The 16,250-nt window shown below is 41.7% G+C and overlaps 1 protein-coding gene across 5 annotated transcripts in view; it reads left to right on the top strand.

Moving 5' to 3' along the window:
* The window catches only part of LOC119031009 (stAR-related lipid transfer protein 13-like), a 62,757-nt gene that overhangs the window by 2,834 nt on the left and 43,673 nt on the right, over window positions 1-16,250 (top strand). For 3 of the 5 annotated variants that reach the window (XM_037119079.1, XM_037119080.1, XM_037119078.1), the window contains 5 exons: window positions 244-376; window positions 1,928-2,895; window positions 7,055-7,174; window positions 11,385-11,588; window positions 15,167-15,197. In XM_037119079.1, the coding sequence (XP_036974974.1) occupies window positions 2,038-2,895; window positions 7,055-7,174; window positions 11,385-11,588; window positions 15,167-15,197 (1,213 nt within the window). In that variant the 5' untranslated portion in view covers window positions 244-376; window positions 1,928-2,037. Of the gene's footprint in view, window positions 1-243; window positions 377-1,927; window positions 2,896-7,054; window positions 7,175-10,425; window positions 10,551-11,384; window positions 11,589-15,166; window positions 15,198-16,250 lie in introns of those variants that run through there. The other 2 variants (XM_037119081.1, XM_037119085.1) reach the window with 2 other exon arrangements.

Here is a 16,250-nt window from a genome sequence, read left to right as displayed (position 1 = left end):
CTTACGCACCAGCACTCTGTACTTAATCTGCTTTAAGTGGTTAATCTAACATTTTACATTTTATCTCCCTCTTGTACATGCTTGCATTCACTAATGCACATATACACACACACACACACACTTGCACAAATAGCACAAACACCTGCCTGTGGAACTCTTGCTGAGGTAATGTAGGAGGGCAAAGCATTCCTCAACCCCTTTTCTTTTTCTCTCCTCCCCTCACGTCGTTTCATATCTTTTCAGAGGTGAACTCATTCCTTCTGCACCATCTGTGTCATGCGGCACATAAGCGCTGAGCTGTCCTGGCTGGATTCTGGATACTACCGCCGCGTTGGATGTGTTCTTGGATGACACAGCTTCGTCACAAAGACATCTGGTATGTTGGAAATATAGATTCTCTGTGTCTTTAGCGGCCTTAGTACCTAAACTGGTTAGGGTAGGGTTAGGGTTAGAGTAGGGTAAGGTTACAAATCCTCTTATTGTTGAGTATTTTTTCTAAGGTTATGGTGTGATGAAGTTACTCTGGGGTAATATTTTCCACAGACTTGACACATGGCCTTCGCACAATGGGGAAAAAATGACTCAGTATGGCAGAACGAAACATTGCTGGGACAAACGGACACAATGTTTTCTGCGTGAAGAAAGAAGTCGATGTGTAATATGTGCTGAATATACAAGTAGGCCCAGATGATTCAGGATGTGTTGTAGCCAGCATTTCATGAAGTTATTAATATTTCTTTTAAGGCAGCAACTCACAAAATTGAGTGGTCTTTCGAGGGAATTTGGGGAGTTTCTCCCCCCCCATCATCCCCTTGCTGTTGTGGACTGTCGTTGGCGTGGCTGCTATGACTTATGACTCAAGTTCAGAAGTGTTGTTACCCTGGATGACAATGACGTCATCATGTGGACTGAACCCCCAGCACCTCCAACTGTGACTGACTTCCTGATTTAAACCCAAGCTCAAGACCCACCACCATGGGTTTGAAAGTCAAAGAAAAACATGCCAGGCGAGGGAAGGGTGTGTGCGGCCAAAAATATCCATCAGGAAAAAACAATGTGTTCGAGAAAAATGTTAGAGACTGCAGCTCCGTGGGGCTTTTTTGGGAAGATAAACGTTGCCGGTGTTTGTTTGGCTTTTTGTGTCCATTCTGGCTTGAAAATGATCCCATTTATCTCACAAGTAAAGCTTTTATTAGAACACTCATCATATCAAAATAGGGGAAAAGTATCACTTTTTGCGAAGAAAACAAAAAAATTACTTTCGATGAAGACCATATCTATAGTGCGTTATTTGTTTAATTCATAATGCCTTGTGATGCCTTCATTAGATACATCCATATTTAGTTCACTTTAATTTAATACAGTGTTTCATTTATTGTTTGTTTGTTTGTGTATTCATTTATTCATTCAAAGCCTAAACTGATTTGCAATGCCCAGCCCTAGATGGGCCTTTAAAGAACATAAACCTCAAATCAAATACACAAAAGATGATACGAACACAAACCCAACTTAATTAATACATACAAGAAAATCCAGACAGAACAATGTGGAACACAAACTAATACAATACAAATACATCAGACACTTTTATTTATTATAAGTCACATCTATAATGCTTTCTGACTTCTACTGATTTAAAAAGCGTTATGTATTATGCTGCATTATAGAAGTATTCATAGACAGTGTTACTTTAAGTGTAGACAATGACTGATCGGCCGTTATTAGAAATCTGTCCAAGTAATAGTTTTCCTCATTCTGGAGCACTTCAGTCTCTCTAAGCAAATCCAGACTTGAATCCAGACATATGCAAACATTTACACATCCAAATGGCCCTGTGGTTTGTGCATACATTTATTCTTTATTATCCACATGTGAGAACATGAATTGTTTTGCCCAAATTTACATTCTGTGTCTCTTTTCTCTCCAGCTCAGGTGCCAAAGGAATTCTCATCCACACGTAGCTTCATTTCAGCAGCTTCACATTAGCGAGCCGCCGTTGCACTCACTGCGAAAGACTTGAAAACTGGTTCCCTCGTGATGCATGAAGGTCCGGTAGCTGCACTGCCTGTTCAGCAGCAGCCCAGCAGGCATATTTACCCCCAGGCTGTGGGTGACCTGCAAGGTCAAGTTCCCTTCCTGTCTCAAAGCTCCAGCGGCAAACTGAGAACCATGTCTGAACCTGCCCCTGTGCTGTGCTGTGCTCCCGATCCTGCGGACGGTCATGCTCAAGGATGGATGGAGCTGAAGACGAACATCGCCTCCCCCTGTAATGACTCACAGCGGAGCGGACACTGTGAGCTTAGCCAGAGCTCAGACGTGGCTCCTGGAACAGGTCTGGACTTGGAGGTGTCAGACGTGGACAGTGGGGCTGCAGAGGATTTGAAAAACTGTGGAGACATATCAACTCAGCAGCAAGAAGCGAGCCCTGTAGAGACCTCCTTACCTGATCCTGCCTCCTCATCACCAGCCCCAGATAAGAAGAATCACAAACATCTTCAACCATCTGTGAATGATTCAGAAGAGTGTTCAGTTGACCTGCTCAGGATAGTGAAGCACAAGCCGAGTGCCATTGTGTTTCGTGACCATAAATGTGGCTCTGACAAGCAGGCGATCGTCGCCAACGACAGCTCCAACAGCGGGGACTCCTCCTCATCTAACACCGAAGAGGCAGAGGGCGACGATGGCGATGAGGAGGACGACTTTCCCGATGCCCTGCAGTATAAGGAATTCCTGGTCAGCCGCCGGCGCAGACACTTGAGCAGGAACAGGAAGTGCTCGAGGAAGAGACAAGATGCCCAGCCTAATGGCACCGCAGTGAGGCCCGACAGCGAGAGCAAACCTAAGTTCACAGGTAGCCAGGAGGAACAGGAAATACCGCGGAACAATGCAGCACAGGTAAGAATAACAAGACGGGAGGAGAGCGATAACAATCAGAGTGAAGTCTTATTCACTGTGCCAGAGAAAGCAGCTCAGCAGCTGCAGACAGGCCTTAATGATAACATTCACAATAACTCTGTCCTCCTGAAATGTCAGCCAGTAGGCATAACACCGGGGCCCCGAAACTGGGCAGCCAAATGGTATTCAGCCATCCTTTATTATATTAGTCACACCAGGGAAAAACTGTCCAGTGATGGAAAATAACGGCTTGCATTTACATAAGTTCTGCATGGAAATTTGATTTAGAGGCACTGCACTACATCTCAGAGGGAAATGTGGTACTATTTAAAAACACATAATTTATCTGACATTAAATAAGCTTTTTAAATTACAGAGTTCAAGATTAAAGCAGTGGTTTAAGCTGTAGTTTTGTCATGTTTCGGATGAGTTATAGTTCCATCAAAAACACATCTCCTCTGAACTCTCATCTCATTTAATTAATTTAATTTTTCTTTTTTTTCTCTCTTCCTTCCCTGCGCTGCTGCTTTTTTATAGTTTGCATCCTGTTTATTTCCTTGTGCTGCCGTGTCAAATCTGCCACAGGGGACCAATAAAGGTCCATCACATCATATCTTATCTAACAATATACAAATAACAAGGCTACAAAACATGACAATGAGGTATGACTTTCCTGTTCTCGGCTAGTAGCAGTAACAGCAGGAAAATAAATACTTACTTACTTACACACACTCAGTAGAAGAAGAGAGAGTGAGAGGTACTGATGTATCGACACTGCAGGACAATCCTTCTGACAACACTAAATGATGTCAGATATAAAAAAATGTATATATCATTAGCACCATTTGCTTTAATACTTTACATTTGACTGATAATACTGTATTTCTACTAAAATATGATATTGAATGCAGAATTTCCCTTGTAATGAATTTTACATCAATGCATAGTAGTCTTCAGTCCAACAGGTCTGTTTGTAATGTTAGGCCCTGTGTCCACCACTAGAGGGCAGCACTGTCAAGCTGTTTCAAACTATGCTCTTGTTTCCACTTGACTTTCTATTTGCTGCTTGCAGTATTTTTTTCAATTTGAAGGTCCAGTCAGTGTGTCCCCCACAGATTTTTAAGTGAATTTACAAATGCTCCAGTGCCATCAAGGGACAAGATACTTGGTTACAATATTCATATTCTACGTAGGCTACTTTATCCTGCACAGTAGGTTGCAGTAAGCTAGTTGGAGCATCCTCATGGATAAGTGGTCAGAGTTGCATTCATTTAGACAGAATATGCAGTGGAAATGTCTGTGATTTAATTCTGAGATGATTTCCTTTTAGTCAAAGTCGCAATGCTTGTAATATTTCTATGTATATTAGCCTGCCAAACAGTTAGAGATAAAGAGTTCACAGTTCATTTGGAGTCTTTGGTTAACCAAAAAGGCTATCTGAATACAAATTAAAATTTTGGCACCTTCAATCATGAATTCCTTTCATTTTCCCCCCCCCGGCCCCGGCTGGCATCTCCACCTCCCAGCATGCACTTCACCAGCGGGCATCCATTAGTGTGATCGTGCCCCGGACCGTGTTCTCACACCTGTCAGAGCGGCCCTTCAGCCGCTGGCACGTTCCCATCGCAGTTCTCTGGCGTGCTGCACACTGTTCCCTCCTCTTGGACTGAAATGAAAGGACTTTTTCTTTTGTGATGTCTTTCTCAGAGATCGACCAAGTAGCTTTTAGAGTCACTTATTGACAGGCATCGGACCAGCGCTCATTTGAATACCTGTTAAGTCAAAGAGGCCCCACTGTGGTTCCACATTCTTGGAATGTCTTGGTCCAGGCAGTTTCGTCACACCCCACAATGTGGGGAACGACTTTGCCAAGTGAAATAATTTGAGAAGTTTAGCGCAAAGACAAGTTATCAAACTGGAGTTAAAGTGAAATGACTTCTTAAAAAACTTGGCTCCGATATTCGAGTCCAGTATCAAGGCAGTTTTTTCTGTCACGTCCCAGCTCTGTAGGTGTTTTTCACTTTTATTGCAGCCTTGATCATCAGCCACATTATTGTCTCAACCAATTAGGCTTTTCACACCAAATTATTTTATGCCTTTATAGATAAAGAAATGTGTGATTTGATCCTCTTAAAGATAGATTCTTACATTCCCAGGAGACATAACATGCACTTATGAATTCTTGTGATTTCCAGTGATATATTTAGCCTAATATGTTTAGATAGTTTAGTTTAGATTCTGAATATGTAAAAAAACAAAAACAAAATTATCATACCCTAATGGGCAGTCAACATAAGGTGCCTCATCCTTGTCTGAATTTGGAAGATCACCAGAGTTAGTTTTCAAGTGAAGCTCTTGCTGCTCTCTACAGATTCCAAATTAAAGTATATGGGCTCTTCTTCATAATGGACAGCAACACCAAGCATCTATAAAGCTGCTGTTACCTACCTGCTTGCCATCGAAGGGTAGACTGACACAGTTAGCAACTGCGTGGTGAAAAGACCAAATTGATGATGATGTTGATCTGTAACCTGCTGGATGTGTAATTAAACAACTGTTGGCTAATTGACATCATCTTATGGGCTTCAGGGGTGATGAAATGCCAGTACTGTACTACCAGCTTGTTTCCACTACCCTCAAGTGGCCAAAAATAAAGAAAAACCCTACTGCAGGTTTAAAGGTTTGCCATGTGAAGTTAAAGCAATGGATGGATGCATACAAAAGTATGAAGTGTGAAGAATTTCCAGAAAGAGACGCAGGTCAGTTTGACTGAGGGCAGAGCAGAGATGCATGTTTATTTGGGCTTTAGAGTGGCAACAAATGAACCACCAGGTACAATTTTCTGAAACAATATCTGTGAAACTTTGGAAGCAATCTGTTTTCCCAAACTTTTAACATAAACTTAACGCCCCCCTCCCTCCAAGCCTGACAATTTCAAGTGTCCTTCTGTAGATTATTCCAGAAAGAAGGATAAGACACTTACAGACCAAGGATAGCCTACAAGTCTTTGGTTATTCATACTAAGACATACAGTATGTATCTTCACAAGAGGTTTTTTAACCCTTCAAGACAGTTAGAACATCACTATATCTCTCCTATGGGACCATTTCATTATTTGTCTTAAGTGCTCTATCCTCTGTAAAGACTCTGGACAGAAGCCTATTAACATTTCATGAACTTTGAGAGCACTCTGCTGTGGAGACTAAGTGTCCACACTCACGTGCCACTCTGCTTATGCTCATGTTTGCAGCCGCTCATGCCACTGAGAGGCCTCCTCCGCCTCGTATTCTCCCCTCGCCCTGGCTCTGTCCCCCATAGTGAGGGTAAAAATAGCACCCTGCTGCACATAGACAGCCCTCTGTGTTCCTGTGTGTAGGAATCTGAAGATGTGGGGGCTGTAACACACAGGAAATGGCTTTACTGCCAAGCCCGTTACTGCAGATATTTTTTAAACTGGTCAACATGATGGGGTTTGGGAATGGGAGTGGACAGAAGGGTGTGTTTGTGCGCCTGAGTGGGTGGGTGTGGGCATGCATGCGTGTGTGTGTGTGTGCAAGTGTGTGAGTGTGTGTGAGGGGGCTGTTTTTGGCCTTGGATCTCCTCAAAGGGGCCCTATGTGCTGCTATCAGCCTCTGGGACTTCTGGGATTGGCAGCGGAGCCCAGAAACAAAGCAGTTTGTTCATTTCCTGGAAGGCCAATGAACAAGTGTCTCAGTCAGAGTCCGTGACCAATGGGTGGAGAGGGAAAGAGAGGGAAAGCGAGGGTGTAGGTATGTGCATAAGTGAGCTGTGAATGGACAGATATTACAACACATTTACATAACATGTACATGTGGCCACACTGGTGTTTGTCTATCGTTAGGAGACAGTTGATTCTTCTATCTTTGGCGGTTGTTTTTCTCTTCTCGTCCAATAATCCCACTTAGAAGGTGTCACTTCCTCCACGGTGCAGGGTACACCGCATGCCCCTTCGTAGGCTGAAATCGCAGTGTTCAGCCGCAAGGACCTGGAGGCAATGAAGGGTAGAGTGGGTGGGTGAGGAAGAGGAGTGTGTGTTAGGTTCAGCAGATTTCTCACTGAAAGGCCTCAGTGCAAGTTAACCCCCAGAGTTTGCCCTTCAGCCATATTTGCCTGAGTTTGTGTGTGTGTGTGTGTTCAGGTTGCAGCGTGTGACTCCATGAACATGCTGATGAAAAAGTTGGATCACCTAGAAGCCCAAAGCGCTAATTCCTCTTACAGAGACGAGGCGGATGCCGACGAGGAGCAACAGAGCACCGTGGTAAGTCGCAAACATAACGAAACAGCATCTAACAACAGTAAATGAACTTTAATGGTTGAATGGAGTCTGTAGGGACTTCTCTCTTCATGACACGGGAATGCATCCAATAATCTGATCTAAAACTTATTCTGACTAACCAATACACATACTTTATGATAATTACGCCAATGTGATTCATCATCAATGGATCTGCACAGCATGCTGACATGTCACGTCCGGTGATTGGGGGAAACATTGGCAGAAATGTTGCACTGCCATTTTTCTCTAGTAGACTAGAACAGACCGACCAAACACTGGCCTTCCAATTCTCCCACAGGTTCTACTACACATTTGAAAGGGCAGGTTAGGTGAGGGGTATATAGATGGTTGATATCTGCAGCATTCTGGTTGTACCTTGCAGGTGTCATGAGAACTATGTCGTGTCATCAGCACCAGTTTTGTTAGCTAAAATTAGGAATTTGGTGGACGGCCTGGCAGTTTAATGTGTAAAGGAAATGGAGAAGCCACCATGGCCAATCGCCTTATCTGCACACAGACCATTCATAAATCCTGCGACAAGGGTTTTCTCAATTGTTGCCACTAATTTACTTACTTTACTTTACTACTTTACTTACTTTATATTGTTCCATTTTTAGACAAAGTTCACAACTGTACAATTTGTGGCCACACACACTCAGGCAGAATTTACCGTCAGTGTACCACACACATGTTGGACAGGGAGCCTACTCAGTGGAATAGGTTCGCCAGGATTGTCGTCTCTCCCCCGATTTAATATGAGGTAGATTAATTAAGAATAATAGTTTGGATGGTCTCCAAGCCTGTTGTTTTTCCGCCATTAAAGCCTTTCATAAATCAGGGCGGTTTCTGACTCGTCTGGTACCCATCTGGAAACAGCATTAAACCACAGATACTAAGAGCTGAGCTCAGACCAGCCGACTGTTATTGTAAAGGTTTATTTAACACAATTTCTGAAGGGAGGAACGCAGTTTGTAAACGGCTCCTGTGCTGCGCTCCTCTGCTCGCCTCTCGCAGGGCATTCCAGCTGCCTCATTATGCTCACCAAGTGTAAATCTGGTAACCTCAAATAGCTCTTAAACCAACAGCACAGAACTTGAGGAATTCATATAAAAAGGCTGTATTTAATCAGGCTAATCTTAATCAAGCTGCCTGGCAAGCCAAGAAAACAGCAGTAAAACAGACATTTATTCGCTTCGTCTGTCACACTCTCTGTCAAGTATTTGTATGTGACAAGATAAGACACACGATACAACACAATGATGATGATTAATTTTTTTAAAAAAGAAGCTAAATCAATAGACATGCTCGGTTTAGCTGCCTGCCCTACAGTGGGAGAGCAGGAGAGAGACCGTTTATCCCAAAAATGTCAAATATTTATAGGGTCATAAAGATTAAATGAAGCCAGCCCAGAGGGGTAATGCATGACTTTTTTCTTTTTATGGTAGTAAAAAGGCATTCAGGGTTGGGTGTGAGGCAAAGTGATTTATTGTTTGGATAAAAAGAAACTGAGTTAGACCAAATTTGGAACGTCCTCTTAGAATCAACACAGGGTCTTTATTCATATTCAGAATGAAGTTTTTGTCTTTGCAAGTCACGGGCTTTATATACAAAGACTGATGATATATAACCGTTCTCTCTGAACAGAATTTTCTGATGGCCTTTTAATTGATTCTTCGCTCAGTGTCCTGTACTCAGACAATATCCTTTAACCACCAGCTCCTCCACATTTTGCCAGTCATACTTCAGAAAGCCCCTTAGTTCTTCCATTTTAGATGTTTTTGTTATCGTCTTTTTTTAGCCAGGCTTAAATATTTCAACAGCTATTGGATGGATTCATTTGAAATTTGAAAAACACATCGATGCCATTTTCGTGCAATCATCAGGTCAAGATTTCTATTTGTTCTATGGGAAAATACTATATATATTATTATGATGAATCACTGTTTTACATGTTTTTTATATAGGGTTTAGGTGGCTTATAATGAGTGGAACAGAACATAATAAGTGCTAATAATAAGTGTGGTCAAAATCTGGAAGATTGTTTAAAATAAACTGACATTTTAGTGTGTTACAGAAGCGGGTGTAGCCCTGTGGATAAATCAGTTGAACACTTACTTGGATTTTGATAGATTGCCTTTCTACTGTGGAAAGAACATTCTCCCTTACATTCCTGTTGGTTAAATGATAAACAACATAAAATTTCAAAAATTGTTATCAGTCAAGTAGCCATATTTTCAAACCCCCAAACCGATAGTCTGACTGTTACATGTAGGCTACAGCGCTCAGATGGAGCAACACATTTCAACACAATGGACGTCACATTTTCTCTGCTAGGTAATTTACAAAGGAAGCAGAAAGCCTCCTGGAGCTCTTTTTGTAATAAAAACAACTGTCAGGTAACGTAGCATGACAGCTAACCGTTAGCATACCGAAGTGTCATAGACAAAAATGCATGCCTGTAATGTAAGAAGCTAGCAGCAGCTCTGAAAATGCCTAATTTATTGATTCAGACAAAGTACATGTTCTTATATGGGGTCAGGTAATAAAGAACAGAGGCGGTAACAACATGTAACATCATTTTAATGGTGGTCTTAACTAGGACATCTTAGTGTTTTACAGATATTTGCTGGGACTCGGGACATCCAGCTTGAAACCGACATCCCAGCAAATCAAGGACGTATTTTCAACATAATTAAGACCGACAAATGTGGGAATAAAGTTTCCCCAAAATTAGAAATTTTAGATGCGATGTTGACTGACTTTCAGTTTGAGCTGGGGACACAATGTCCTTGATGTTGTTATCTAACTGAGACTGCATAGTTAGAATATTAGCACCATGCCATCTCTATGATGGAAACACTACAGGGTCAGAAAGGGAATTTTCAACACAGTCACTCATTGTATGTTGCGATGAAGGGAAAATGTGTCTCCCCGCGCAGTTCTTGATTTGAAAAAAAAAAAAAAAAAAAAAGCAGTTCACGGAAATGTTTGGCCGTTCCTCCTTCACTCTCAGCTACACACTCGCACTGGCATGGCATCCATGTTATCAGTGTGTGACGGGAGGGGGGAGCGGGAAGCACAGCGGCGGGTCTCCCCACTGAAGTGAGTACAGTAGTTGAGTCGTGAGGTCAAAGCCGGGATGGACTTTCCCATGTTGTCAGTGAGCGGACATTCAGAGGGGACGATGATGGGCTGGGGAATTTTTCAGAATGCGAGAAGGGCAGACACATCATCGGCAGTGTCTTATATCTTCAAACACTCATCCTCCAACACCAGCTCAGCTTAGTACTCCACAGAAACCACACTGCAGACACAGGCAGCTGCTGAAGGGGCAGGTGACTTGAAGACAGGGACTGGGGTAAGAGAAAGGGGAGACACAGAGACATTGATATTAACAAACAAGATAACAACTCAGAGCAATGATAATAGTAGTTTAAAGTGAACGTCAGTTGTCTTGACAGCATTCTGATGAAAAATTAAGAGTTTCTCTGAATGAAATTTAAAAAAATAATAATTTAAAAAATGATTGAATTTGTGTTTTGGGAGAGATTTCTGTAACAAGAAGAAATAGGGTTTATGAAAAATGTGGTCATGGTGATAGTTTTATCTTTGTAGAGCAACTGAATTTTATTTTTTGCTCATTTCATTATTTTATATACTAAGGTTTGAAGATGTTGGATGTCGTAAAACAGATGTTTGAATGAAAATGCTTAAAAATCTTATTTTATTCCACCTTTTGTCTGACCTGTACGGAGGCCCCGAGACACCAGTGTGAAAAATGAAATTCTTATGATCCATTTTCCAAATCTGATACAAATTGTTTTTCTTACGATAATTATTATTATATTACCAATTGATTTTTCAAAACAACCAGAAAAACACACAAAAAAACTTCTTTCTCATTTGCCTCTTGGGGCTTCCACAGATTCACCATCCTCATAACATTAGCAAACACCTCTCTTGGAGCTGTTGTATCATACAATTTTCATAAGCAGACAGAGTCGCCCTGTTGAGAGGTTAGAATTTTCATCTTTTGTGCTTCAAGGATTTCTGTTCTTAAAAGTTACAGTATTGTTCAGCCGCTGTTTCCAATGTTGAGAATCAACCTTTTCCTTTTTAGCCAAAAATCAAGTTGTGAAACAGGGTCGCTTGGTGTGATTTAATCTTTAATCTTGTCTCTTTGTCCTACCAGGGTGCTCCGGCTGTGGGCACGACGGCGAGCCGAGCGCTGAGTCAGGATCAGGGAACCTCCAGAGCTCCAGACAAACACGAGCCACTGACAAGGCGCCCCTCGCGACCTTTGACCCGCAGCAGACCGCTGACCCGCTCGTCACTCTCGTCCCCTACACATCTCCACGCTCGACGGGTCAGGGTGAGAAACACTCTCCCTCTGTGGGTGCGTCTGGGAGTTTTGGAGACATAACATATTTTATTTTTCACATTGTTAGAGCTGTCCTCTCTTTAAAAACACACTGACCTCTAATGTCCTTCTGCTGTATTTCATATCTTACAATGGGAAGTTCCACCCTAAGCTCTTTAAAGAAGAGTAAATGTTTCCCTCACTTTCTCTTCTGGCTATTGTATCACTTCTCCTCCCTCCCTCTTTCTCTATTTGGGCTTCTGTCCAGTCTGCGTGTTTCCTGCTGTTGTGTAAATAAGGTGAAACTAAAAGGATGAGACAGCTCTGCTCCATCCAGCAACATGCAAGGTCATCGTTTTTCTCCTGTCAGCACTGCGGCAGCAACGAAAATCCACCACACATGCTGTAAATATCACTGCTCAACATGCACAACTGTGAGTCAGATGAAGAGAGGGCGAAAATGCAAAGCCAACCTTGTAGATCTCAGTCACAGGCTGCTTTTTTTCTTACCATTTGAATCTGCATCATGGAGTTTGGTTAGTTGTCACGGATGTAGATTGGTTGGCATGCGAACTGAGTAGCTGTTAGCTGTTCACGTTGTCTCAAGGGCAAAAGCGTAATCTCGAAGAGTTAAGTCCTGGTTGGTTTACTAGTGGTTACAGCAAATGTGGTTTAATACCCTGGGTCGTAGAAATACAGGAGCAGCAAATAATTGGCCATTTTGAATCACTGTGTTGGCAACCGGCTTCTGACTCCATCCGGCACGAGTCGGAACTGGAGTCTAGATCGAAAGGAGTTGGTTACTTTACTGAAAAGTTGGAGGTGTTTAACTTGTCCTGCAACTCTTCATCTAACGGATCGCTCCGGCCGCTCCCTCCTGCTCAATCAGTCCATATTTCAAACTCATCTGCCATAAACAAATGCCAAAAATGATCATGGTAAATACTAAGCTCGCTGACAAACACATCAACTACTTCATAGTAAAAGTCAGCTTGTGTTTTGCTAGTTTAATTTTTTGCTAGTTGATGGAAAGAAGTTACTGAAATGAAAATCTTCCAGATTGCTACTTCAAGCATGAAAGTTTGTTCTCGGTCGTAGTAGTTGAACAAACTATGCAATTGAAAGTTCTGGAATAAGTTAACAAGCAGACCTTGAGTTGGAAGTGTTTTGCCAAAACATTTGGTTTACCTTCATACATAATAGATTTGTACTGTTTCTTGGTTGTTTGCAGGGAAAAAGAGGTGTAGACATCTGGGCTATATTTAGTTGAAAAATAAAATGTTAAAACATTTGCACTTTGAAATATTGTCATTTCATGCTGTTAAAGCAACAGTTACATGTAACCAAGAACTAAAAAAAACTCTAACTTTATATCTCAGGTTCTGTATAGATATAGGTCTGATGTCTGGTCAGATTTAGGCTCCCTGTCCTGCTTCCACAACAGTTGTCATGCCTCTGCAGACTACAGTGGAGCATATCTTTGTAAGTGCTGCCAGTAATTTACTGTTCCCGAAGTGTCGGGATTGTTAGTGGAGGTGTGAGTGTGTTGTGTGCGGATGTGTAGGTAGGCACAGGGGGCAGCAGGGGCCGTGGGATCAGACCGACGCTAAGAAGTGGGTTTATTTTTCCCCCAACCGTGACTGATAAAGTACAGCTGTCCAAACTGACGTGGACACACACACACACACACACACACACACACACACACACACACACATGCACATGCACATACATATTTTCCCAGTTACATTTTTTAGATATTTTCAGAAGAAAGTGATTTGTATTTAAGCCAGTGACGTGTTTCAGTAGTGCAATATTTGTTTTGAAGCATGCCGCCTCCACTTTCTTCCACCTTTACATTTTGTTGTTGTGTTGTTTGCTATTTCATACCTGCTGTTTGTTGAGCCTCTGTTTATACAAATCAGATTGTAAAAAGATTGTAAATTTACACATTAATCAATTAATAATTATAATCTAGTAATATCATATACATTATTCTACATTATCCCTTCTGCATCAGTTTTACTTCTACTTTCAGCATATTTTACTGCTCATACTTTTGTACAGTGTGTTCACTAAAGGTAAAATTTGAACTGAAACTCCACCAATTTCCCTTTGGGAGTACTACTGCATATGTGAAGCAGCATAAAGCCTTTAGCTCCAGAGGAAGCCGCATGTAATATGATAAATTGCCTCCAGTGATGTTACTCAGTCATTAACCTGCATTATGGGTAATGTAGGCACCAGGTTTTGAAAAGCAGCCCACAGGTCGAGCATTGCACTCACACCTTTAACACTGTTGGACTGTTGGACTTATTACAGTTTAAACAGCGAAACCATCACCTGCTTTAGTCTGCGCATTCCACTTGCTTATCAAAACCTGGCGCCTACATTACACATGGCACAGTTGCACATGAGCATTACTTAACAGGCAGGATGTAGCCAATCAGAGGCAGAGTAGGGCGGGTCATGCCGAGCAAGGTAGTGTGATCTAAAAATGCTGCTACAGCAATAGCAACTGTATGTCTGCTGACTCACTGGAGTGTATATATTTTTGTAATAAATATACATAAATAAATATCTATTCAATAAAAGCACAATATGACCTGTGTTTAGTAATTTGTTTAGTCATTTACAGCATATGATCTCAGGCCCAAGGAAAACCCACGTTTATAATGCAGTATTTCCTGAGTAATTGCAAAAGTGCAGGTGCTTTATTTGGTAAATCCTGGCTTCTGATGACCTTTGGTGGGATGTGGGGTTTTCTTATTCCAGACAGAGCATTAATGATACAATATCTGCATTGGTATGATGTTTCACATGCTGATTGGGAAATCAATCTAGGCTATTTAGTTCCCCGATCTTATGTTTTGTCAATTCCCATGGGCTGTGGGAAATTTTAAGGAGTCTGATGTACTCCCTATGACCAGAATCTCTCATTTCCTGTGTCAATATTCAAACTATTGAACATTTGAGTCATGGGTTGTTGCTGCTGGATTTTACTGTTACTGGTCTTGATCTTGTTTTCTTCCCTCTTCCCTTGTTATTAACTCCCATCATCTATTTTGATGACCTTTCTTGGCATGCCCTGTTTTTCTGCTTGGGATCTTGTCAAATCAGCTCTCTCTCTCACACACACACACAGACACACACACTGACACATGCTGCATGAAACATCCTTTCCAATTTCCTCAAATGTAATTGCATCATTTATTATGATTTAAGTCTCTTTTCCTGTGAAGGGACTCCAGTCTCATTCATCAAGTGGATGTCATCCAATCATTTTCATTCTTTTTCACTTTTTAATTTCGATAAATCTCTTGTTAATAGTAAAACAAATAAGCTGTGAGTCCTTGTTAGGTTCTCATATGATCATATAGCGTAAACACTCAGGAAATGTGTTTCTTTTGCCTGAACCAGATTTAGAATTTGGGTCATTTTCCCAGCGTGGCTTCTGCTGCTGTTCAGGGAAGCTGAGTCACTGCCTCTGGCTGATATTGAGTTTACATTCTCCGAAGCTTTAGAGTGTCCATGTCGAGCCGCCTAAGTGTTTGTATATTTTATTGCTTTTGTTTTAGTGCTCATTGTGTATTTCTTCTCTTTCTTCATGCCAGGCTGTTCCCAGGATGACGAGTGGATCAGCAGGTAAGATAAGAGAGAGTAAGTGTGTGTGTTTGTGTGTGTGTTCAGTGTTCATTCGGATGGATTGTTTGCATTCCCGCTTTGGGATAAAACCGGACTTCTGGGAATGTCTCCCACAGGATTCCCAGCCAGAATGTCAAACCTCAACCACCCAGAAGTAATGATATACTGTTTCTACTATTACACACACACGCACACACACCCACACACACGCGCATAGAGTACACATACACAACACATGCATATTCAGGTGCATAAACACAGATATGCCGGCGAGCTCAACCAAAAAAACAACTCAATCATTTTGTGCTTTGAAGTTTTGGTTTGGTGGAATGTGTTGTGTGAAAACACTCAGAAGCAGAATCATGTCTTCTACAAAACAGGTTTACCTCCTTTTTTTTTTAGGTACCTGAAGTAAACAAAAATCATACTTGACCCCTGTCCGAAGTAAACAAAAGTCATACTTCACCAAAAAATAAAGATATCATGTTAAGAAACAGCCTCAGCAAAATTGACAGTGACCCTTATAAATGTACTGTAAGGGTAAAAAGCACAAGTAAATTCTACATATATTTCCATGTATGTGAATACCATGGGTCAACTGATTGTCAGATCCGATATCCAGCATTGAAGCACATCTAATATGAGAAACGTCAAGACTTTTACTCAAGTACTTTTCATATGGGTAACTTACACTTTTACCGAAGTAATATTTTAACGCAATATTGTTACTTTTACTCCGGTACTTTTAAAGCACTGTTTTTCTTCCCCTTTGTTTTTGAATTCACGTCTTTTCTCTTTTTTCCCTCTCGGACTCAAGTTCCCGGAGAGGGCGATACGAGAGTCTGAGGAGATGATTAATGAGTCCAACTCTGACCCCTGTCCATATCTCTTATCCTCAGAGTGTGTCCCCTTTGATTGACATGCACAGGCGTCATGGCGACTGTCGGGATTGTTTATTTTTGTGCGTTTTTGTCTGCATACGTGTCGTGACGGTGTCTCCGACGTGGCACCACTCGTCAGAAAGGGTCACATTACTGTCAGTGATAGTCCGGC

Source organism: Acanthopagrus latus, chromosome 13 (genome assembly GCF_904848185.1).
Source record: "Acanthopagrus latus isolate v.2019 chromosome 13, fAcaLat1.1, whole genome shotgun sequence".
NCBI lineage: Eukaryota > Metazoa > Chordata > Actinopteri > Spariformes > Sparidae > Acanthopagrus > Acanthopagrus latus.
The sequence above is the reverse complement of the archived record's forward strand: the minus strand, read 5'-3'. Positions and strand labels throughout refer to the sequence as shown.